At 39.0% G+C, this 25,922-nt stretch overlaps 1 protein-coding gene across 2 annotated transcripts in view; it reads left to right on the top strand.

The window, feature by feature from the left end:
* The window catches only part of CDK19 (cyclin dependent kinase 19), a 138,848-nt gene that overhangs the window by 67,474 nt on the left and 45,452 nt on the right, over positions 1-25,922 (top strand). For both annotated transcript variants that reach the window (XM_065056657.1, XM_065056658.1), the window contains one exon: positions 1,003-1,143. In XM_065056657.1, coding sequence (XP_064912729.1) covers positions 1,003-1,143 — 141 coding nt within the window. The remainder of the gene's footprint in view (positions 1-1,002; positions 1,144-25,922) is intronic.

Below are 25,922 nucleotides of genomic sequence, written 5' to 3'. Positions count from 1 at the left end.
TTTTTTTTTATTATTTTTATTTTTAAACTGAATGAATGGATTTAGTAGTTTCCTGAATGGCAATACGTTAAGATTGAGTTTGTACCTCTCATGACCCCACCTTGTCTGAGGGTTGAAAAGGTAGAATGGCCTCACCCCACTTTATCCCTTGTACAGGGTAGCAAAACCAAACATAACCCATCATCTCTACACTGATCTCACAATAAATATTAATTAGCTTATGAATATTTCATGATCTCTTAGCAATCTTTTCATTATCTGTTTTTTTCATTCCTTCAAATGACTAGTGCTGGGGTCCCTTTCTGCATTCCATGTTTTCAAGCGGTATTTGTCCTCCAGTGGGCTGACTGACTTCTGTAGTCCAAGATCCACTAGCTTGTCATCATCAATGAAATATGCAGCCAAAACCTAAAAGCAATAATTTAACCATTTTTGGATGTTTGAATATGATCTGTTGTTGTGGTGTGGGGGTGTGGAGTTTTTGGAATCTCCCTCCCTCACCCACTCTAAAATATTTATATAAGTATTTATTTAATCTCTCTCTCTCTCTACCGGGATTCTGATTTAGGGGGGAACAGTAAAGTAATTGCAGACACTCTGTCCTGGGTGTTTTGGTGGAGGGGCAAGATGTGAAAGCATAGAGTGCGGTCCTCTTTCTGGTAGATATTGCTGGTTTGGAAGCTTCTGCTCTAGCAGCTGAGGATAGGAGGACCCAAGTGAGGAGGAGGGAGGGTAGAGAATGTTTAAGACCCTTTACTGGAGGTAAGTAGCCCATCTTTAGGTATTGACAAGATCTTGACAGCTGTTTTTTAAAGCAACTTGGAGAATAAAAACAGTTTAAGAAAATCGTGAGCACATCACTATTACTTTTGATTGCGAAGTTCAACAAACTTTGTATTTCATTCCATTATTTAGTGTTAATAGTTTCAAAAAAACCCAATACAACAAAAAACCTTTTGACTTATCTAACATGCTTCATGTTTCTACTTGTTTTATTTCTAGCATATTATCAAGTTTCACCGTGCCTCAAAAGCAAATAAAAAGCCCATGCAGTTGCCAAGATCTATGGTTAAATCACTGCTCTACCAGATCCTCGATGGAATCCATTACCTCCATGCAAACTGGGTGCTTCACAGAGATCTGGTAAGTGCTGCGTGTATTACCTGGTTAAGAAAGTTTCACGTGCGTGTTGTTGGGCAGGAGAAGAAAAGTCCCTATTAGTAATCTTGCGTATCGATCCGTACAGCTCTTCCTGTTATTGTTGCAGGAGACCAGTGGAGACTTTAAACATGAAAACAAACTGTGTTTTCACATTGTTTTTATCTGAGTCATCTGAGCTCAGACAATGATGCTAGATCCGGTGAAAGGACTGCAGATATCAATATCCGAAAACAGTACATGAGCCAGCTGATATATGTTGGTTGAACATTCTTATAAGTTTGCGCGTGACTTTGAAAAGACATTTAAGTAGGAAAGTGATTGATACCCTTGTACATTGTTTGGTTTACGTGCAAGTTACCATAAAAGCTAGTGAAAGAACAGCTTTTTCGTAGGGTATTTCTTTTCCATGTGGCATTTTTTCTGACCGTGGGAAGAGAACTACGAAGGAGTTGTCATCTTGAAATTTCTCATGACCTGAAGTGGCTCTTGAAGTTGACTGCAGATCACAGGGGCAGCCAGTTGCCTTGTCTGAGTTACCCTTTTTCCCCTTAAACTTTCCCACCACTCTTCATACTTACGCTAAGTGCTACCAAGGGTTGCAAAAGGAAGAATACAAATATGGGTATGGTGCTTGCTACCGTTTGCATTGTAACTAGCGTTTGTGCCATGAGACAAACAACATGATGGTAAATATACCAGATCTATTCTAATAGTTGTGCTATTGTAACATCAGTAGTAGGTATGGCAGGAGATGTAGTGTAATCTGTCTATAAAGCCACTGCTTTTCTTTGGTTATACTTTTTTGTAGTTTCTCTGGTACATCAAAATAGGGATGCATGTCCAGAAATGTAAAATCACTGATTGAGTTTTGTGCAACATAGATTGTTCTTGAGCCTTTAATAGTAAATAGGAGCTGGGATTAATTTTTGGATGTAAAGCAAATGTTTTCTTAAAAGATAGGAATAAAGCAAGGCAGGCCTGGAATAGAAGTCACAGACATCTGCTGAAATAAATTTTATTTAATTTCTGTCATAATAACTAATAACAGTGGCCAGAATTGGGGATTCCAGGTTTTGGTATGGATCGTTCTTTACCTTACTCCTTGGTATTTATTGTCAGTTTTTCTGTTAAATTTCAGATGTTAGGTTCTTTGGGTGTGGGGTTTTTTGTGTTTTGTTTTGGTTTGTTTTTTTCTTCCTTTGGAATAGTAACCATGAGCAAAAGCAGGAAGCAGGTACATTGCTTATTTTCATGCTACAATTATTATTTTCCTAAGGAGACAGCTGTTGCTTTGGCAGAGTGCTGCCATGTAATTAGATACAGATTGAGAAGAACACCTGAAAAGTCTATATTCAGCTGTGTTGAAGGGAAGTGTATGTGTTCATGGAACTACTGAATACGTATACACTCACATGCCATAAATGAACTTGGTATCTTGATGGGAAATACAAGATGGTATCTAAGATATTAATAACAAATACCCTAGAGAATTTTATTGCTGGTGTTGCCGTTTCCAGGCTCCAGCACCAGGTGTTCTGTGTTTCTGGTGCTGCTACTTTACAGGTCTTATCTCTTGTTGATGAGTTGCAGCAAAGCTGGTGTCTTATGCCTCCGTCTTTTCTCTTGCAACTTGGGGAGGTGATGGTTGCTGTAAGGAAAAAGGTGACTGTTTTTCATGGCTCTGCAATCGTGTGCTGGACCAATACTGGCATAATGGAGAAGGGAGAAGAACAGGAATTTGTGAAGTCTTAATGTGTTCTTGATATGCAAATAAATTTAAGCTAATGGATTCTGGGATACTACGGTGAGAGAAAGGAAACCATTTGTAAAATTGCTTTGGTACACTGGTTGACTTAAAAATCTCTTGCCTTTTTTAAAAATGTTGCAGATTTCTGAAGAATTCAGGTATTTCAAATAGTTATTTTATATCTTGTACACACTAAGAAAAAAAAGATATTATTTTGGATGTGTCTTGCCTGCTCTTGAAATTAAGAGTTAATGTAATCATTTAGTAACCAATATAACTTCTCAGTTAACAAAAAATTTTATGTATCTCTAATTTCTATTAATATGCTCATACCTGTGATTTTTGCTTTTAAGAGTGTTACCTCAGGCATGATTTCGCGGGGGTCAATTTCTTACCTAGTATGTAAATGCCGGCTCTTCGGTGTTGTCTTAAGATGTGGAGCAGTCTGGTGTTTTTCTCTTAGCTGTTTTAATTTACATCCGCTGAAAAAAATGTTTTCTATTTTATGTAAACCAAATTTTGCATCAAGACACCTTGTACTTTCCTGGCTTAATATAACTCTGTTCTTACTATTTTTAGCATGCATTTGGATGCAGACCAAAGATGGTGGCATCCATAAAAGTAACATTATGCTTATTTTGTTGGGTTTTTTTAAAAGAATCAGGTTCTCCAATAATATTTATCCTACTATTAGTCAAATTCTCCTGAGCCATGGAAATGACCTTTGGAATTTATTTAACAAATGTTGCAATGAAAAAAACAGCAGCATGGGAGGTTGGGTATTTGTGAGAGTGCTTGCTTGGAGGTATTTGAAGAACATAGCTAAAATCTGAATTTGGAACTGTCTTAAGAGTTTTTAAAGAAGCCAAGTTTCCAAATTTGCTTTTTAAAAACACCCTAGTTCTCAATGGATCCTTACTTGTAGATAACTTAAGTTTGTTACTCTTAAGTTATTTTTAAGATTAGCAGTAGCCAGCACAAGCGTGACAGAGTAGTAGAACTGGTGAAGATGGTGAACTTGCAGACCTGCGCTCATGGTGAGCTCATTCAGGGAGTGAGACCTGCAGAAGGTGTTCACTTTCCTCCTGCAGAGCTTGTTTTCTGCAGGATTAGCTCCCTGAGGGATCTCACTGGGAGCTCACGTGTGTGTGGGAGCTGGAGGTGGTGGCAGAAAGCTCCACAGGTCATTTTAGCATCATCTGCCATTAGGTCAGATACTGTTCAAATGCACCTTTTTAATTCTTAGGTGAAAATGCAAGTGTTTTTTAAAGATCAAATTCAGTTGTGGTTCTAAATCAATACAGCTTTTATGTTTGCCTTGAATCCCTTGTGATGTAAGACTTATGTCAGTTTAAACTCTCCCAGCACAATTCCAAATTTAGGAAAGGGCCCAAACTGAGGCTAATTATAACACCATATACACTCACACTCATACTTCCAGAAATATTAAAATAATTTAGTGTAGGGTATTTTCCAATTTCTTGTAATATTTGGATTATTTTGTTTCTATCTTTCTTATCCTGAAGGTAGCTGAAAGGTGCTAAGTGACTTTTTAGGTATAGTTTTTTTGGCTAAGTTGTTAATTTCTGTCAATTTAAATCCTATTCAGCAGTATCTTTCTTTGCCTCAAGATTCAAACCAGTACAAATTATGGGAAAGGAGCATTAGAGTTTTGGGTTCTTTGAATAGCATTGCGTCAGTTCATACACCATGGAGTTGACCCAAGTCTATAAAAATCCATACATTTGTTCTCCTGTCAAGCCATTTGGAATGGGATTTCGTTGTTGGATTGCATGTTGTTGGGCAGCGATAATTTTGCCTTTTCAAGACAGCAGCATTCCTGAAAGCCACAAGTGAGACAAGGGAGGCTTTACTGGCTCCGCTAGCTGCTGGGGCACTTCATTATGAGCAAGAGGTTAATATAGATAGATATTAAAGAAAGAGCCTTTTCATACTAAGCTTTTGTTTTTTGAAGTACTCTGTGTACACTGTGGCCTGTCCACTTGAAGGAGATGTAAAATTGGGCTCCATACCTTGAATTAACAGCAAGTTAGAAGATACAGCATGTAGAGTACAATATTTCAGGGTATTATGATATCTTTGTCCCCTCTTCCCCCAAATGTGAATTATTTAGATGCTACAGGAATGTTCAACAAAGGCCTTCCTTTGTAGAGATGTCTAAAAATGGAGATATTCCATACACCATTCACAGTGTGCCTTCATGTTAGCAACAGAAAGGATTTTGGCACTGTTTCTTGTGCTAATGACCCTTCTGTAGTTGATGTTAGTTGCTTAAGGACAAAAGCAGGCAGATACCATTTGCTTTAGAACTTGATAAAAGCAATTGCTGTTTGTAATAGAATGCATTTTCCTGGAGGGAGGTATTATCTATGAGATGTTTTAAGTGCACAGAAACCGTATTGAGGAATTAATTTAAGATTCCACTTACGTCCTTGAGCGTTTCTTTAGAGTACTGTTTAACGTTATTAAAACTACTGGTTGAAAAATGCGTGTTTGAAATAGAACTCGCCAGAGAAATGCAGATTTATTTTTTTTTATTTCTCCTTTTCCCCCTAGGATTGTGTTAAGTGGTTGGTTTCTGCACTCTGAAATCAGACAATTGCTCATTGCAACAGTTGTACAAACTAACTTTGACTAAGGATTTCTCAGTTTCTCTTGTAGTGCTCCTCTACAGCTTTAGAATGTTTACATTGATTGTGTGTGTGGTTTTACAAATTAAAGAGCAACATGTGAAAATACTCAATGTTTGACACATCTTTGAAGTCACAATTTTGATTTACGTACAGAAGGCAGAGTTAACATGTCCTGATGGAACAAAAGGTGTCCATGAGTCTTAAACTGCAGAGATTTTTTTTAAAAAAACTCTTTGCTCTAATAATTGATTTGTGTTATTCTGTTTAGAAAAATCTTTAGGTGTGTAAAGTACAAATGAGGCAGAGGGTAGATTCTAGATGTGGTTCCCTGGGCAGGTTTGGCTGTGAAACTTGCTGTTGATGCAGAAGGAGCCCATGCTGCCTCTACTCGTCTCTGCCCCACTGTGCTCCTCCTCCTCTGAGCTGGGGATTGGCAAACTAATGTGAGTTAAAATTAGACTTAGGAAGAAGAGGTCGATCTGTATGCAAGTTCATTCCCTGATCTGGTTCAGCTTGCAATTACCCAAATGCTTCTATAAGGTGAATACGTGGGCAAGATAGATATATATGTGGGAGCCAAGTGGACAAAGATGGGACATAAGGGAAGGGTAGATTTCCATTTTCAGTGACATTGTCCTATTCTGCTGGTGGTGTGAAGTATATGACCTGTAATCCTCCTCCTTCATAACCATTTTGGCACCTGTAAATTTGTTGTTTTGTTGGTGTCTAGCTTTTGGCCAGTAAGAATAAAATAAACACCTGAAATTTCTCAACACACACAAAGTCTAAGTTTTGTTGTCGTGGTTGGCTAAGCTGGCGATGCTTCCATGTCCATGTGTGGTTTTCTCGGTGTAACTCTTTTTCTCCAAGTCAACCTTCTCACTCTGACTTCACTAAGGGGGACTGGGAGGAGTAATCAAACTGTGGTAAAGACTTTGCTACTGGTTTTCCATCTCCAGCTTTTTAATTACCAAATCCTTGTCTCTTGAGGCAGGAGAAGATCATATATGTGTTCTTTAGTTTCTCATCTGTATTAACATAAACTATTTTCATCGCGTACTTAATCTCATCAGTTTGTTTTTTCTCGGAGGGGATGATGGAGTGTCTGTGCACTTCTGCCACCTACAGAATTCATGGAGTGCTAATCTGTGCGTTTTTGGTGGAAGGACATAGCAGACATCTGAGCTTTGATATAATTTTGACTTTGCATGTCTGTTTATGTAGCAAATATCTATAGACAGCCTTTAGGGGTATCAGACGTGAGCTCCTGGATTCAGGCTTCTTAACGGGTCCCCTGAATATCTACTCACTGCTGTAACAGTAAACTCAGTTCCTTTCCAAGTGAGATGCCCGTGTGGTGACGGGTGCCAGCTCCAGCTGGCCGTGATTGCACTCAGGGCAAGCTGTCTTCTCCAGTGTTTCCACTCCACATCTCTTGGGAGTGGCATGCAGGGGACAGTGTACTAGTTGTTCTCTCTCAGGGTTATCTGGAAACCGTAGCTGTCTGGAGGCTGTGGGTTTTCTGCTGTCAGAAGCAAGGACGAGGGGAAAGCCCAAACTGAAGGAGCCAAACAGGTGACTTTCTGTGGGAATCAGCAAATTGTGTCTCCCTCAAAGGCACAGAAATGATTAAACTGTGTAGTGTTTCATTCTCTAACTCTAGTGAGAATTTGTCATTTGTTATTAATATAGTCCGAATTTGTATTTTTAGTAATCCATCGCTGTGTTTGTATGGAATATCAATATTTTAGCAAATCTTCAATAATTCAGTTATATTAAATTCAATAAAGCTCCAACAGTTTTCAGATTTTTAGTTGACCAGTTGACTTTTGGTTTGGGGGTTCATCCAAAACCCAGTCATTATTTTCTCATGGTAATCGTCCTCTAGACAGTATGTAAATCTGCAGTCTCTTACTATGGATGGGTACCTGGACTCTGCTCTGAAACTTTGCTGCCACGTTACATGACCCACTTGACCTGTCTTTGCCTCTATTTCCCAATCTGTTAGCTATTTATGGGAATAATTTATAGCTTACTGCTTCATGTGCCATGAAATCTTTGACTGAAAGCAGTATAATATCTGTGTTTTATGTAGCTAACTATTTTTTCTGTTGTTTGATACTCTTCTAATGAGCTGGAAGTGTTAACAAAGACTAAGGATTATAATAAATGGCATGTTGTATGAAGGCACTAGAAAATTTCTTACAATTTTGTTAAGTGGATACTGACCTTTTAGTTCTGCTTTCATGTCAAAGCCTTAGAGAAATGAAAAAAATCTCTCAGCGCCTATTATTACTAGTTTATACTATTTACCTACTCTCTCCTGTTCCTCTCTGGGCCCTCCCAAGAAGATTTTCCAGGCCAATAAGTAAATAGAAAGTTACCTAAAAAGCAGCAGATAAAACGTATAAGGAGAAGATAAAATGTATAATGACAAGTGTGGGAAACTCCCCTTTTACCAGCAGTTCTAAAAAAGGATTTTCATGTGCTGATATCAAAAGTAAATTTAGACATGGGTTCATGCACCCCTTTCTTGATGAGCAGCTGCTATGTGGGAATGTGGAACTGTTGGGTCCTGCCTTCTGCCAGTGATTTTGCACTGGCTTGAAAAGCTTCTTGGCCCTGTTCACCCTTTGGGCTGTGCACACACCTCCTATAAATAAATAGTGAGTCAATCTGTCTGCCAGTTTCTTTAAACTTTTAAAAAACACTGTAATTGTAATCCACACCATTCTGTGTCATCGTGTGTGTGTGTGTGCACGCATGAGAAGGGTGCACAAATGTGTATGGACACGCACTCCCAACTCACCTTCTTCCCTAGCTGTGTATGGGTTTAAGCCTCTTAATCCATCTGCATGATATCTCTGGGGTGAAGGGAACTTCCCACAGTGTCAAAGAACCTTATTCATGATCATCCTCAGCTTGCAGATTTCTCAAAAAAAGGAAATACAGGCTAAACCTATGCATTTTGAGAGACTAGACTTCAGAAAGTGATTTGAATTTATTAGCTGAAAGGTTAACATATTTTTCTTCTTTCATATCTGGTTAGAGAGGATAGGCCTTTTTATTTACTGCTGAGGAACAACAAACAGTATGTGGGTGCTTACATATGTGTCTATATGGACACATGCTTCTAGATAGGGAAACGAACCAGAAATTTCAAGTGCTCAGCAAACTGAGTTTTATCAGCATATGCCTTTCTCTTTTTCCATTTTCTTTTTAAATATTAGACATATATTGAGAGGCAACTACTCAAAAATTTCTCATTGCTCAGAACTTTGTTTTTCTCCTTCAGTTGTTAAAAACAATCTTCATGTGATTCAGAAAGGTTTATGAAGACCTGCACAGAGTATTACCTCTATTGAGTACGTGGAAACAACAATTTTTCCAAGACTGAGTAATGCATACCTTTTGGTTTGTGGCAAGAGTATTAAGATGTTTGTAGATTAATTTTTACTAATAAAAATAATTGCAGTTGAAGAAAAATGTTTTACCTCGGGTTCTGAAACAAGCTTGTGCTCATAAAAACCTGACTGGATATAAATTCAGATGAGTCAGAAGAAACAAAGGGACTGATTTAATGTTCTGTTGGCCGCGTTTTGCTGCTTAAGTCAACAGAGAACATATGGCTCCTGTGAGCTTCATCTCTCTTTTCCTGAGGTGGAAAAAGGGTGAGAAGGCAGCAAAAGTATTAAAGTAATTCTAGAATTTAGTTGGTTTATTCCTGATACAGAAGAAACAGAAGGAAAATGTCATCTTTCTAAGAGCCCCAACTCAGATGCCATCTGCTGTATGAAGGTTTCTAGTAAATACATGATGTATTAACCTTACTGGTGCAGCTGACCAGAGTGAGCAAACTGGGGTTTGCATTCTAAATGAAAAAGGCCAAGTTTAGAAGAAGCTTTTAAAAGTTTTTCTTTCATAAAAGACTTTTCACCTTACTTACTTAGTTACTTATTTATTTATTTCTGTTGGAGGAAGTGCCTTTGGAATAATGGAATTGGTTACAAGTTGTGTCTATCAGATTATTTCTGTTTGGATTCATTGCCCCTTCTGAATAAGGCTCTAAAGATTGTCACCACATTGTTGACATGTTCGTATTTACAGTAATAGAAAGTAATGAAGCTTAAAAGAAGTATGTGAAAGTCAATGAAGACAACTAGTGTAACAACATACAATAAAGAAAAAAATGAAAACTCTGCATTTGTTCTTCATGTTGCTTGCCATCATGTGCTTTCTCGTGTGCATTTCTCATTTCTCTCCATTTGCAAGCTGCAGTGACTAACAAACGATATTACTTTATTCTCCAGTTTTGTTATGTGTGAACCTTGTCAAAGAAACTGGCTCTGCAGCCAAAAATGACTGATCAGCTGGTGTTTCACTGGTGGCTTCTCTCAGGGCCTGTTTGTCTTCTCCAACCTCCATCCTTTCTGCTTTCTGGCTGACATTTCAGAAACCATTGGCCTTACTGTAGCTATAAGAACAAATACCACAGTTACGTCTGTTAATGAAAATGAAGGAAATCCTTTATATAACCTGTGAAGCGACCAACTATGTGAAGTGGTCCTCTGAGAACTTGGACACTAGATTTTCAAATTCATCTTTAGGGAGGATTATGGTAATCTTACACTTGTTTTTCTGAATTTCATCTAAAAATACCTTGAAAATAAATTTTCAAGCCATTTTAATAAATACAGAAACAAACCTTCGGCATGTCTGGACCACTGGTAAAAGTATTTATTGTATTCTTTCACCTATTAACAGTGAAGTAGTGAAGATTTCTACTCAAGAAAGGCTCATCATAGTGCAAGCAAGTAGTCAGTATTAAACACATACACCTCTCTGTATATCAAAACTCTGTGCTAACAGGATTTTTTTAACTGTTCTTTCTCTGTTGTTTTCCTGCCTTCTGGATGCTAAAGCACTTGTGACTATACGACGGGCATTTTGACAGACCCCCATTTCGCTCTGTTCAGCACCTCAGTGGTGTTAGAGCCCAACTCCCTGTTACCTACTGGTTTCCTTTCAGTGGCTTGTAGAAGTACTTCCCAAGAGTTCAGTAACCTTCCTCTGCTGCTTTGTGAAGTAGTAAAAAGCAATGTGGAAATTCTTTTCTTCTATTTAAGTAAGTTGATGGCATCTGAAAAAAAAAAGTGTTTTATATTTGGTTTATGGTTTTGCGTTCTCAGACAAGCCCCCCCTCCCATCCCCAAGCTAACCCTCCTCTGTGATGCTATGGTTTCTACTGGTATAACAAACTTAAATGTAAATTTTGGTTGGTTTTGTATTAGTTCACTTTATTTCTGCTTTATTTCTATTTTAACCACTTCTGTGTGTTTGGAGTTTTTTTTGTGTGTGTGTGATTTTTTTTTTTATATTTAAATAAAATAAAAATGAAGTAAGGTTGTACTTAGAGTTTACACTTGCTTGTTATCCCAAAACTTAGCATGGTAATGTTCTATATAGGTGGTCTTCTCAAATATAACTCCTGTCTAAGAAAATAATTCTGCAGACAATATTTTACATTCCTGAAATTCCTCTTGGAATGGGGGATTTCAGCTACTCAAGCCATTTTGTCTTATGCGGTAATTGCTGCCAGAGTGGGTTTTTCACAAATATATCTTCTGTTCTGCATTTTTCTTTAATCCATGAAACATGCTTGTACATTTTTACTTTGATTTGCCTTTCATATGGTTGTTTTTGATGTAACAGTTGTGGATGATGATTCTTAGAATTATGAATTAAGTGCAAACTCCAGTAGGTCACATTTTAATGAGCTGATACTGACTTCTGATGCTATGAAGAATATTTTTGTGGCTGTTGAACTGCGGGTACGACTGGCTGTTTGTCAGCTCAGCCGAAATTAAGTCTCTCAAGTGAGATATAATAGTTGGGCTTTTTCTTATTGAAATTCAGGATGCGAATTCCAGTCTCTGCTCTAAAACTGATTGTTTGTCAAGTAAATATTAATTTGAATTCTTGATAGCTAAAACCAAGAGAAATGCAGGTTTGGGGTAATGCGTGTGCTTTAAATTTCTACTTAGCTGGATAGTATAATAATTTTGCAGTAGCTTCTTACTGATTTTTACTGTCACCAAATCCATATGCTGTGGCTGGCTGACTGCTGCAGTTTGCTGGGACTCGGGATTTACTTGGAAGCTGATTTCTCTGTGTGTGTGTGTGTGTGTCTCCTTGCTCTGGTGGAGAGCTGCTTGTTCTTCAGTGCCAGCTTCTGTAGTGGGATGGGAAGGGCTTGCAGTAGCACTGAACCTTTTAGGGGACCTAAATGTTCTCTTTTCTATGTAACATAAAAATACCTAAGTGTATACTCAAGTGGTATGTTCAGTTTGAAAAAACGTTAAACAAATAGAGCTGTTTTCTACCAGTTTACTTAATTTTCAAGCTATTTTTCCTCCTGCAATGTGCACCTTTTGATTCTTATTTTATCCTTGTCTATGGGGATACGTATCCCTTCGTAACCAGGAGTTTATTGAAGTGCTGGTCCCCACAGTTCTGCTCATTTACGACTTTTTGCTTTGTTGGAAAAATACTAGATGCTAATGTCCCTCTTTTTTTTCTCTCTGGGGAACACTCAGGAAAGTCTGCATTAACTGTTGAAACAGATTAACTAAATTGTGTTCAACTTCTTTGTGGCTATTCTGAGTGGTCTGAAAACGGAGTTGCGCTCAGTTCTGCTGTGCCTGTGCAAGGTGCTGCTGTCTCAGCCCGCCCAGCCCTCCATTGCTGGAGGCGATGCTGGGTACCACACGGGCAGTGATCTTAGAATCATTTCGGTTGGAGGAGACCCTCAGGGTCATTGAGTCCAACCATAACCTAACCTAACTCTAGCACTAAACCGTGTCCCTAAGAACCTTGTCTAAATGCCTTTTAAACACCTCCAGGGTTGGTGACTCTACCATTTCCCTGGGCAGCCTGTTCCAATGCTTGACAACCCTTTCTGTGAAGGAATTTTTCCTGATACCCAATCTGAACCTCACCTGGTACAACTTGAGGCCATTTCTTCTTGTCCTATCACTTGCTACTTGGAAGAAGATGCCACTGTGGATGCCACTGTGCTTTCTGCTGCAGCTCTCCCAGCCCACGGTCCCGGTGCTCACTTTTGCCCTTGACAAAGGGATATTTTCCTGCTGAGGTGCTAAAGTGGGATGGAGGGCTGCAGCCCATTCACCACGACCACCTGGGTCCTTATCTCCAGCAGAGAGACAGCGTGGGCTGCTAGATGCAGCAATGCTTGAAACTGCGCAGCTGTTTTTCTTGGTGCACACGACTTGGAACCCTTCTTCGCTATTTAGGTAGTTTTAATATAGTTGAAAAAAATTAAACTAAAGGAGAGGGTATGGCTACATGAACAAGTTACAGCAAGGCAGTCAAGGGTGTGGATTTACTCTGCATTAGTTGCTCTGTAGTAACTGCTCACCTGCAGAAAATGCGTAGCCCTTTGATATCTTGCTCCTTAATGAGAGCGAGATAAAATTGCCTAACTGACCATCATTAAAACCGAACAGATACTGTGTTAATTTCCAAGTGCCTTGCATTGTTTCTGAGAATGATTTCATTAAAATGCTGGTAACTAAAATGTCAACGTAATAATGACTTGCAGTACCCGTATATTGAGCTTGTAGAACAATTCAGCTTTTTGGGGACAATGTTACTGAAGTGCGTGTCTAGTTTAGTCTTTGGTATGTAAGCCCCACTTCAGTCTTACAAAAGAGTTGCGTTCAGAATTGGTGGGGGGTGTGCCAGTATCCTTTTTAATCTTATTAATATCAGATTTCAAGTTGTTGAATGAGTTGATAGCCTTTAGATTTTTAATAGTAGGGACATTGCAGCCATTAAATATGTAGTAAAGCTATTGTTGCCTCTAAAATAAACCTTCCCTAGACGTTCGGCATGGTCTTTATTTTGTAATGTGACTATATTCAGAATGGATGTTGTAAGAGAAGAATTTCAGCTGATGGACATAGCATATACAAAGCATGGGACAGACTACCAGGGACTAGAAAGTGCTCTGATGGTATCTTGGAAAGCTAGAGGTTTTCTCACAGGTTTTTCATTGCACAGGAGATTTTTCAATAGTCATAATCTGGCTTGGAGGACCAGGAGCTGAGTGCCTGGTTTATTTATGCAGTTTGAAAAAAAAAAAAAATCCCACAGGGAGTTTATTTGCATTTGAAACACTTGATGTTTGGTGAGAATGTCCAAGGACTTATTGGCAACATCAACTGTGAACTGTGAGGTAAATCATAAACCTCAAGCACTAAAAACATAGATGTTTTTCCTAGCAAAAGGGGGCAAATTTGCTGTAGTAGAGGACGATCATATCTTTCTTTGAACGTGTACTATGTGTTTCAAGTTGTTTAATTTAAAAAAAAAAAAAAATAAAAATAGGACAGCTTGACCTGCCACACTTGAACAGGCTCGTGGTTTTGGCATGAATCACAGAATGTTTCTCAGGAGTTGGTGGTATCTCAGAGCCACTGCATGTCTATGCAAGTTGTTTTTCATTTTTAAAAAGGGCATAATTGTTGAATGGAAAAATATTATAATTAGTTCTGAACTGTTTCAGATTTTGTTTTCGGCACGTAGAGCCTTCTTCACAACTTCTCTGTTTTCTTTCTTGATGCAAATCTTTCATTTGCTTCCAACTTCCTGCTCCTCTGCCCACATTCCTGTATCTGTTGATCTGCATTTTGCCGCCTCTTTAACATTACTCATATAACCTTGACTCAGCTTTGACTTTCCTGGAATACACCTTTTCATCTTCACAGCCTTAATTATTGCTCCTCCCTTCGGCCTTCACAACTTGGAGCTCTGTGGCTGGTGCAGGTAGAACACTACGTTTCATAGCGTGACTGACACAGAGGGGTGGTCCTTCTTTATTTTAGGTTCTTGTTAAAAGCATCATACTCATTCAAAAAATTCATAGACTCATTAGCACCTGAGGGTCTCTAGATTCTGAAGTTGGTAACAGTCCCTACTGTGGTGGTTCTGCCTCAGAAAAGGTGGCCTCCCAAAACAGCTTTTCTGTGTTTCCTCATTCAATATTGTATGTACCGAATCTTCTTTCCCTATGCCTTCTAGCTTTTAACTTCCATTAGTAGCTTTAAGCATGAATGGTGTGATCATAGTCATGTATGTTTGAGCTATTGCAGTCTATAGCTCTGGCATGTCTTAGTTTATATCTAATTCTTGTAAAGTATGTGGAGATTATTGGGAAAATCCCTTGTGAAATAAAAAGGAGTTCTATCTATTTTCAGTTTGGCAGGTGCTTTTTTTTTTAACAGCAGACAACTTTTTGTCCTTACACTTCAAAAGTAAAAAGAGAACCAACTTACAAAACAAAACAAAAAAGCCAAGTAAAAAACAAAACAACAACAACAAAACAAACAAAACCAACCACAACAAAAAAACACCCCTTCCCAGAAATATTTCTGTTATTTATATTATTGGAAGTATATGTATTGCTGCTGACCATGGGGTTCTTGGAGGTGTCAAGCTGATCCCAGTTATTTTGCATGGCAAGATTGTGAATGTGTTTGAAAATCTTCAACCACAGACTTCAGTCCAGAATCGGCCTCAATTGGTGACTGATAGAAAAATCTTTTAATAGCTGGTGCTGAAAACTGGCTGTAGGCATTCCAAGTCAATAACTAATTAGCTCTTCCACACAGCATTAGGTACAGTACAGCAACTTCAATTCCCTGTGTAAGAGGAATCTTGATTCTTGCCATAGAACTATTATGAAAGTGTTGCAAATAACTCCAGAGACATGAACACATAAATGAATAGTTGATAGTGTATTAGGTTAAATTTTTCTAAGATGACTTAATCGTTTGTTGGTTTTGTGCTGCATATGTCATTTGGAAAGAACCTAATCTTCAAAAGCGGTTAATGATCAGACTCCCACACCTTGTCTCAAGTTGGCTACCTAAATATTTAAGCACCACCAGTTTATATCCTGCCAAGAACTGCTTTTTGGTTCACATTAATGAGGACAAGTAATACTAATACCTGATGAATTTGTTAATGAAAGCATCTGTTAACATAATTGTCTTTTGATGCATTTTTATTAGGTAGGAAAAAAAGACGAAAATATAAGCACTATACTACAGAAACAAACTTTTAGAATCTGAAATACCACCTTGTAGTAGCACATTACACTAAATATTGTAAAAGTATTTAGTGCACTTATTTTCCCCCTAAAAAAATCTTTATACACTTCCGAAGAAAGGAAATAAAGAAATTACTTGCTTTTTGTGTAAGTTGTTCAGAGCTGGTTGCCTTCATTGCTTTTTACAGCAATTTTTTTCATCTGTTTATATTCACAAATCACGACAGTTTTAGGACAGAAGATGAACATTTTACTATCTAGTGTGCAGCTTTTAATAAACTGTAGTAATTTCTATGAATACTTCAAGTCACTGTATCAAATATGCCCAATACAAGCACTCTGTTTTAGCTGGGTTATTTTAAATTTGAGGACTGGAAAGCTGTCATAAATATTTTGGAATCCTTAGTGGAATAATTGTGAATTTGACAAAATATAGTTGCCTCAATCCTGTATTTACTTTGTAAACACTGTAAGAAATTGAGTCAGATAGCTAAACTCATTTATCAGAGAGATTTCTCTACTTCTCTGCTACAGCTTGGTTATCATATGCATAGTCACTAAACTGAGGAACCTCTTCATCCAAGACTTGCAGGTCAGAGTATGGGCATGTTTTCTTGATGGAGACAACTTTATGGTGGGTGCAAATGACAATATGAACTTGAAGCTCCTTATCTGCCCTACCTGCCTGTGGCCACTCTTTTACCGGCAGTATCCTCGGTAAATAAAAGATACCGTTATTCCTGCATGAAAAGGAGCGAGGTGCTTAGTGTTTCCTGCAGGATACCTGCACGATCAGAGTGTGTTTTAGAAGGGGGGTGGTTAGCAAGTCGAGAGAGGTTGTACTCCCCCTCTACTCTGCCCTGGTGAGACCACACCTGGAATATTGTGTCCAGTTCTGGGCCCCTCAGTTCCAGAAGGACAGGGAACTGCTGGAGAGAGTCCAGCGCAGGGCAACAAAGATGTTGAAGGGAGTGGAGCACCTCCCTTATGAGGAAAGGCTGAGGGAGCTGGGGCTCTTTAGTTTGGAGAAGAGGAGACTGAGGGGTGACCTCATTAATGTTTATAAATATGTAAAGGGTGAGTGTCACGAGGTTGGAGCCAGGCTCTTCTCGGTGACAACCAATGGTAGGACAAGGAGTAATGGGTACAAACTGAAACACAAGAGGTTCCACTTCAATATGAGAAGAAGCTTCTTCACTGTGAGGGTGACGGAACACTGGAACAGGCTGCCCAGGGACGTTGTGGAGTCTTCTGCTCTGGAGACATTCAAAACCCACCTGGACGTATTAACCCTGCTCTAGGTGTTCCTGCTCCCGTGGGGGGATTGGACTAGATGATCTTTTGAGGTCCCTTCTAATCCCTGACATTCTGTGATGCTGTGTGTGCTTACCTGTGTGTTAGCAGAGGTGCTGACAGCTCACACTTTCACTTCGCCAAATTAGTTTGTTCATCTAGCTCCACAAATTTCTAAGGCTTCTCCAAGTGTGTTACTCTGCACATGAAAATACCCGTAGAACTGTGACTATTTAATGGAGATATATATATAAAAACCATTTTTAAGTGGAATCTCACACCTAGTTTATGCTGTTGAGAAGTACTAAACCTACTGCATTTGGTTATTCAAGCAAATGTATAAGGCATCGAGGCATTTCTCACTAGAACCAAAGTGCTGTGTGAGCTGTTTGTGGCTGAAGTTTGTAGGTTCACAAACAGGATGCCATAAACTCTTGTGACATTTTTACCCTCAAATGCTATCTTATTGCTAGTACGAGATTCATAGATGGAGAGACTGGGAGAGTTGGGTCTGTTCAGCCTGGAGAAGACTGAGAGGGGATCTTATCAGTGCTTACAGATCTCTCAAGGGTGGTGTCCTGGTTTTGGTAAAAACAAGTTTCTCTTTCAGTGAATTTTGCCTGTCAGCTAAAGCCTTCATATTAACTGCATTTTCCTGGAGCACCAGACACATGTTTTGGTAAACCTATCAATGGAATGCAAACTTAATGATAAGCACAGATGGACATCTCGCGAGAGGGGCGACGAGAAACAAGTGAGCAAGAAACTGACCAACTGTGTATAACATTCCATTCACGTGAATACTTTATATAAAGTGGGAGATCACGAGGATCTCAGGTGCTTTTCCCTTTTCCCTTCTGCTTATGGCCGACATTAGGAGAGGACCTTGCTAGTCGTCCCTGCGAACTGAGGCCTAGTGAGAGACTGAATCCAGCTCCGGTTGGCTGCAGAGTCCAATCCAGGACTTTGGGTGCTGGCTCTGCAGTTGCTGAGACTTTCAAGATTGGTTTTGTATATTTTGTATTATTTTCTCTATTCTTATTAGTAGCATTAGTAAAACATCTTTAATTTTTTCCAACTCTCTTCACTCTGTGCTTCTTTTCCTTCCAATCGCCTCTCCTTAGTGAAAAAGGGGGAGAGGGAGGGGGAAGTGTGTGGGGGAGAGGGGGTTAACAATACATCTGCCAGGGTTTTATTGTCACCCCGCAATCTTAACCCTCGACAGGTGGGTGTCAAGAGGATGGGACCAGACTCTTTTCAGTGATGCCCAGTGATAGGAGGAGGGGCAATGGGCACAGACTGAAACACAGAAGGTTCCATCTCAACATGAGGATAAACTTCTTTTCTTGGAGGGTACCAGAGCACTGGAACAGGCTGCCCAGAGAGGTTGTGGATTCTCCTCTGGAGACATTCAAAACCCGCCTGGACGCATTCCTGTGCAATCTACTCTAGGTGAACCTGCTTTAGCAGATAGATCGGACTAGATGATCTCCAGAGGTTCCTTTCAACCCTATCCATCCTGATAATCTGTGAAAGGAGGGAGCAGTATTCACAGCACTTAAGTGATAGTGTTGTGGACTTATGGGTCTCTCTTAGTTGTGTCCAGCATGCTTTGCCTTGGTATCTGCAGAATCTTTATAATGAAATTTTGGAGGTGCTGGTTTGAAATGAGCAGCTGCGAAGTATTCTGCAGAAAGAAAGACTTTTCTGGCTAAGGAAGTTATGTTTTTCTGAGCAAAACCTGGAAACCATAGAAGGAGTTATAAGTAGGGAAAAACGCACTTCATGCTCGTGACAGCAGAGTACATAACAGTATTTACAGCCTTTGCTTCCAGCTCTTCTTGGGCTGTGGCTGTTGATATTAAAACACAAATTGCAAATGCCATTCTACAAAGTGAAACTGTTTAATGTTAAAAAATAAAAAAGAAGATCAATGTTTGTCAGGCTATGTTAATACTATGGTATTTGAGAAACTAGAGTATTTCTCTTTCCCAAGACAAGAAAACTGAACTATCTTGGACTATATGTACAGCAGCTAAGTAACTGGGATAAATGCTTGAGACTCTTAAGAGATAATTTGTGGTCTCAGTAACTTTTTAATTGGCTTATTAAATCTTAACTTTAAATTCTTTTTCTTTTCTTGAACCACGTTCAAGTTTTCAATCTCTGTATTCAGAGCCAACTTTTTCCCTGCTTCCCATATACCTTTCCCAGCCTCTCCCAGCATTGCCTGTGCCTGCAGGTACTTCCCTTGGTCTCTGTCCCTCGCTCCTGCCATGTCTGTTGTTTTATGGGTTGGTCTTTGGCTGAAAGAACCTCTCCAGTTTCTGTTCTCCAAGCTCTCTCTCTCTCTTTGACATGAGCCCCCTGAGCTCTGTCTCTGCAGTTGCTGTTTGTTCCCTGCCCAATATGCAGATTGTGTTTGCTCCTGTGCCCTCTTGCTCTCCTGGCCTCTGATTACAGCTTTCTAAAAAGAGAGCCATTTTGTTCAGTACTTTATCCATTCCGCCATTTGTGTACAAGAAGAGTTGCGTAAATAAACAATAAAATACTTGAACTGGGTTGTTGCGGAGGCAGTGTTCACCGGTGTTTAGAATAGCAGTATTCTAGATCAATAACATTCAGTTGTTTATGGGTGTTGATGAAAATTCGTTCTGGATTCAAGTGGTTTATTCTTGCTCCTGCCTGACCTGCTAGAAAACTATTTTGAATTGGTGGAAAATCTGCTTAAGCACATATGACCTTTAATTTATCTGAAGAATTGTTGTGACAAGAAGGTTTCAAATTGAGTGGGGATGCTGATAATTCTGAATGTGTTGATATGGTGTTGATATAAGCATTAGGTCTTCAGTTTTTCAGTCAGATCTAGACTGTATAGAACTGTATTGTTAGACTGGGCTTATGCTGCAGTGAAGATTGGAGTTTATTCTGCAGAAGGAATACCATAAGATTTTGAATGCCAGCTGAACGTTAGGCTCCTTTCTGTAGCATTTACTGATGAAGTGAGCAGAAAGGGAATGCAGTATTCTTCTAAATTTTGAGGAGGGTGCATACATTAAATATATTTGGTCTTGAGAAACATTATAAAGTCTCATCACTAACATAAACACACGCAGATCTGCTACCTGATATCTTTTAACCTCATTTGTATGTGGGAGTATCTAAAATTGGCAGGTAATGAATAAGTCTTTCAGGCTTCAAAAAACAAGTAGAAGTATTGTAACTTATGAGTCTGTCTCTAAACATATCCTTTGTGACCTCTGCCTAACTTTTTCTTCTACATGCAAATAGCCTACAAAGACTTAAGAGGATCATCATATTGTGTTGGTCTTTTACCAACTTTGTGATATTGAAGTCTGGTACTAAATACTAATATTGCAGTGTATTCAAAAATGTTTTGCTGTGTCTCCTGCTATGTTAACCACCTCCTAAAATCTCATTAGTGCCTTTGGATCCAAAGGAACCAGCAGAGGCCGAGCAGACCAGCCAGGTGGGAGACCTGCTTGAAGAGGCACTGTGGGCTGTGTGATGCAGGACAGCACTTGAGATGATCAGTTAGAGGCTTAGAGCACCTTTCTTATGAGGAGAGGCTGAGAGAGCCAGGTCTGTTCAATCTGGAGAAGAGAAGACTGAGAGGGGATCTCATCAATGTTTATAAATATCTCAAGGGTGGATGTCAAGAGGATGGGACCAGACTCTTTTCAGTGGTGCCCAGCAATAGGATGATGGGCATCCAGTACAGACTGAAGCACAGGAGGTTCCATCTGAATATGAGGAGAAACTTATTTACTTTGAGGGTGCCAGAGCCCTGGAACAGGCTGCCCAGAGAGGTTGTGGAGTGTCCTTCTCTGGAGACATTCAAAATCCACCTGGACGCATTCCTGTGCAATCTGCTCTCAGTGAAAATACTTTAGCAGGTTGGTTGGACTAGATGACCTTCCAGAGGTTCCTTTCAACCACATCCATTCTGTGATTCTCTGATGTGGGGATTCTGCTCTCCTGTAAACTCTGGTTAAAGTTGTGAAACAATTACACTTCTGAATAACAGTGAGAATCGAACTCAGTCTTTGTTATCACAAAGGCAGACCTCATTTATTGATCACTTTTAAAACTCTGTAGCTGCTTGTTCAGATGGTGACACCTTGGGAATACATCCAAGGGAAAACTAGGAGAATCAGTTTTCTGCAGCTTTATGATGCAAGTCTGGGTTTGAAATATAATTGTTGCTAAAGAACCTGGCCATTGATGCTCAGCTCCTTAAAAATCAGAGCCTGAATGGGCTTGAAGATCCCCAAAAGTCAGGAAACTGTGGAGTGAGGGAAGAGCTTCAGCATGAACTGACTGAGAGATGGAGAGATTCTATCTGGGGCCTGGGACTAACAGAGTGATGGTGATCAACTAAGAAAAGAGTTTGTGTTAGTGTGGATTTTAAAGGTTATGTTTTGCTTAATGTTGTTTGTAATTCATGTGTCAGCTGAGGTACTTTGTGCCTCTGCTCACTTTGTGGTCCATAGTTGCTTTTTTCCACTGCAAACCATGTGAGGTTTTGCTGCCTCAGCTGCTACATTACTAAGTCATCTAGAACGTGGTAACTGGATGGTGAGTCTACTGGACTGCTACAGCCCAATTAGTATTGCTGTAGGTGACAAGGCTGGTGATAGGGTGTTAAAATTTCTTCCTGAAACCTGAACACTCATCTGCTGGATAAACCGTAGTGAGAAGGTGGCATGTAACTTATTCCTGTAAACATTGGAAACCAAGAGCTTGTTTCAATACAATAGTCTTAGAAGGAGTATGAAAATATTTGGGTTATGTTATAAATTATTTCCACACAAGAGAGAAATTGATGCTATCGTATAACAGACATTGAAGTTGATCATATAAGGATTAGATTTCGTAGTCTTTAGACTCACCATGAAAGGAGCAGGGAGGAAAGATAGGTCCTCATCTTTTTTTCCCTTGAGATTATAAGTATAGGAAAAGAGCATATATGAAAAGTGGATAAATATTGTAGCTTAATGCTGCAAAATAATGTACTTAATAAACTGACAAAGGCTAACTAAACAATATGAAATATTATTAGACATAAAACTTTAAGGTCGTGTAAAACTTAGTGTATTTATTGCTTTTCTAAATATCACCAAGAGTTTATGCCGTAAAATAATAATTAAATATATTCCATAGTTTTGACTCCCTTAAGCTGTATTCATATGTCTGTGTGCAGACAAAAAAGGACTCTTAAGACTCAATTAATATGGAAATAACCTCTTCAGATAACCATGCTACCTTATTCTTATTCTTTCCCTCCTTTGAAATTTCCATTAAAGGACTTTTCTATTTCAACCTAATACATTCGAACTAAGCTATCCAAACAGAAGCTGATTTGTAATGAAAATGGGTTACATTTGTATCTATTCTTTTAGTACTATATTATTTAGTGCAGTCAGAAAAGCTTTGTTAATTCTTTGAGTCTACCAGACTCTCAGGGGAATGGAGGTACTGGAGTTTTACTGCCAAAGATGCTTTGTGAAAGGCAATTAACAAAATGTTTTATGACAGTGTCAGCACTCTCACTTTCAGTCATATGTCCTTTGATTGGATAGAGGCTTAATCCTCCTGTCTTAATAACCCTACTAAATTGGGAGTAGTCAGAACCAGTCGAATAAAACAAATACCAGGATTTGGCAATGGTGGAATTTAGTGCTGCAGCTGAAAGAATTAGAGATAGAGAATTGATGGTATCTCATTTTCACACTGCTGTAATAGAAACCAACTCATACAAATAGATGAAGAGTTCTAACAGCAGGAACAGGTGAGAATCTCATAATCTTATTTCCCCCTCCTCTCAAATTCCAGTCCCAAGGTTCATACAGCTGAAGGCTTTCTCAGGTTAGAGTTCTGTCAGACTTGCTGTCTCTTCACTTTTGCCTTTAAATAGGTGAAGAAAGTGGTAGTGTTTGTAATGTTTCACACATGCAAATATCTTCTCAGTTTATTTGCCTTTGGGTTGTTATTCAGAGTAAAGATCATGCGTGAAGAATATCTAATAGGGACTTGACAGCAGAAATGCACAGACTGGGCTCAGATGCAGTATTTTGGGGCATTCAAGGTGTCTCTTGAAGCCCCAACAGAGGGAAGACTTTGACTGTGCTTCTATGGAGTGAAATTTATTTCTCCATTTCCTATTCGTAATATATTAAAAAGCAGAACATTCTTCCATATTACTTCTGAGGTGAGTTGTCTGTTCCCATGCACAATGGGCCTGCACGTCTGCACTGTCAGACATGGGGCAGCAGAGGTTGAGTTCGTCTTGTCCCGTGCCCCCCTTGGTGTTCCCAGAGAGCCCAAACAAAGCCTGAAGAGAAGGCCCTAGGTGATTGCTGAGGGGCTTCATGGGAACTTTGCTGGAGTGTGTACTGTAATGTGTTGAAAATCCCAGGGACAATATGAATTCAGTGTATTATTTAAACATTCACTTTGTGACATTTTAATTTTCATAGATAATTTATGATCATAGTTTTCTTTTTGTTCCCATCTTCCGCCTTCTTTGTCCCTCTCAAGGTTACATGTCACATTTTGAGTACAAATATGCCATTGCAGCACTAGTACCAGCAGAATGCTTTGGATAATGTTGCATAGCAACATAAAATTTAATTGATGTCTAATATTTTGGCATTCTTCTAATGTGAGGATTTTTCATTCTTTTCTTTGTCACTTGTACTTTATTGTCATTGATTGGGGTGGAACCACAAGCACACTAGTACATTGTGGAGATTGTTATAATAGAAGCAATGCCCGGCATCCAAATTTGTCTGGAATTTTCCTTTTTGTCTTGCGGTAATTTAGTGCTCTGTCAGCCGTAAGAAACCTGGAAGAATGGTGTGTGGAAGGAAGATTGTTTCACTTCTGAACTTTTATGTAGCTCAGAGTTACATTCTCCTCTTGTGATTGCTCTTATTTCATATTCCCCTTGTGTCTGCAGTCCATTTTCCAGTGACATAACTGTAACTATATTATCCATTGATTAACCAGGCAATAGAGTCCGTTGAATAGTCTTTTCCTGTTTCAACAATCATCAAACACCTTGAGTTTATAAAGTAAATATATTTTCTAGCAATTGCCTAAGAAACCATTGTTTCAGATTGTTTTTGAAGCAGAGTCTTCTTACAAGGAACATGTATATTTTGGCTGTTTCAGGAGAGTGCCTGGAGTGAATTTAAAGAATTAATGTCAGTTGAGGTGTATGCCTCTCAAGAGAACATCCAGCCAGTGAAAAATGAAGCAAAACAGAGATATGAATGCTTTACCTGACTACTGATTTCATTATCATAAGGGTGGTTATATATGAGAGTAAGGGAAGGCATGGTAAAGTATGTTTATACTGAGTGTGTTCCAGAGTCTGGACTTCTAGGCTGGCTCTGTCATCTTAAATATGTGTTTCCAGTGTTAAAACTATAGCAGCTACGTAACTGTTCAGCCCAAGGTGCAATATCAGTACAGCAGGGTGATGGAGAGAGCTCTGCCTGTGTCAGCTTTACTGCTACTGCATTCGTCCACATGGAGCGTTTCAACATGGACTTTAACTGCCTAGTGGGAGGTTGTAGAGAAGATGAAGGAAGAGGCACAGACACACATTTCCCCAAGAGGCATTTCGATTAGGTGATGGGAAACAATTTTTCGTCATGAGATAGGTTAGACAGGGTACGGGGTTGCCCACTAGCAAGGCTCAGGAACCTCCATCCTTGGAGAATTGCAGCTGCCTTGGATATGATGCTCAGGGTCCTGATGCAGCTTCAGCCAGTTCTATCTTGGAAGTTGGCACGGGTTTGAGCGGGGTGACCTCCCTGTTTGCAGCACCAGAGGTCCCGTCCAGCCCAACGCGTTGCATGGTTTTGACTGATTCTCCGAGAGCGTCCAGGGTCATGGACTGGTTTGAATCAGTCCATAATGAAGCCAGCGTGGTCACATCTTTGCTGTTGTTGTAAGCTTAATCTTATTTCAGGGACTTTTTTTTTTTATTTCTTTTTTAAATATGTGCAGATCTATGGTTGCACTGTAGGCATAGTTTTAGTATTTCTGCTTGCTTTTGCTCTCTGTGCATAGAGGAGTTTTATAAGAATATATAAAAATGAAAAGATTTCTTTGATAGCCAGCTTTGATAAGAAAAAGCTACGTTTCCCCTCCTCAACACATAACAGATACAGGCAAGGAATCTGTTTAACCAAAATATTTATCTAAGGCATTCCCAATAAATATTTCAGATATTTTCTGAACAGTTTTTTCTTGCTTCTAGCTACTTACCATTGGTTCCAGAGCTTGAGGTGCATTCTGCACTTCTGGTTGCTATTAGAATTGCTGATGTCTAGAATTAGTGATTATTTTGACCATATCAGTTCAACAGTTAATGCAAGTCCCTAAGATAATCTGACACCATGGTTTATGATGGAATATCCCATTTGCATCTCTCAGAATTATGCAAAATATTTTTTCCTCTCAAACAGTGGCACCCACTGCCAGTGTCTTTATCAGTTCTGTATATGTTTCATTTTTAAATTATTTTTATAAGAAAGAAGAGTGGAGAGAAAAAGAACTGTTACTGTGTATGTATTATTATCATATTAATGTTTATATGCATTAAATATAGTTTCCTATGTGCTATGAATACATTTTAAAGTGCTTTTGTTGTCGATGATATTCCTCTGATGATAGCGAATCAAGTACTTTTTTGAATTTAAAGATAATCTAGTGACAGCTGTAAAATTTTACGTCTGCTTTCGTTTGTATTTTCATTTTTTATTGCAAAATCTTGTGGACTGATTGATTCTGGTTGTTTTGGTTTTGTTTTTTAATTTAACTATAAAAGCCTTTAGTGTTATTCTCTGATTCCTGTGTTGCCATACATTTACTTAATGTGTCTGCCTCTTTTTTTCCTCCT

Source organism: Columba livia, chromosome 3 (assembly GCF_036013475.1).
Source record: "Columba livia isolate bColLiv1 breed racing homer chromosome 3, bColLiv1.pat.W.v2, whole genome shotgun sequence".
In the NCBI taxonomy this organism is placed as follows: Eukaryota; Metazoa; Chordata; class Aves; order Columbiformes; family Columbidae; genus Columba; species Columba livia.
Note: the sequence above shows the minus strand (reverse complement) of the source record. Positions and strands in the feature narration are given on the sequence as shown.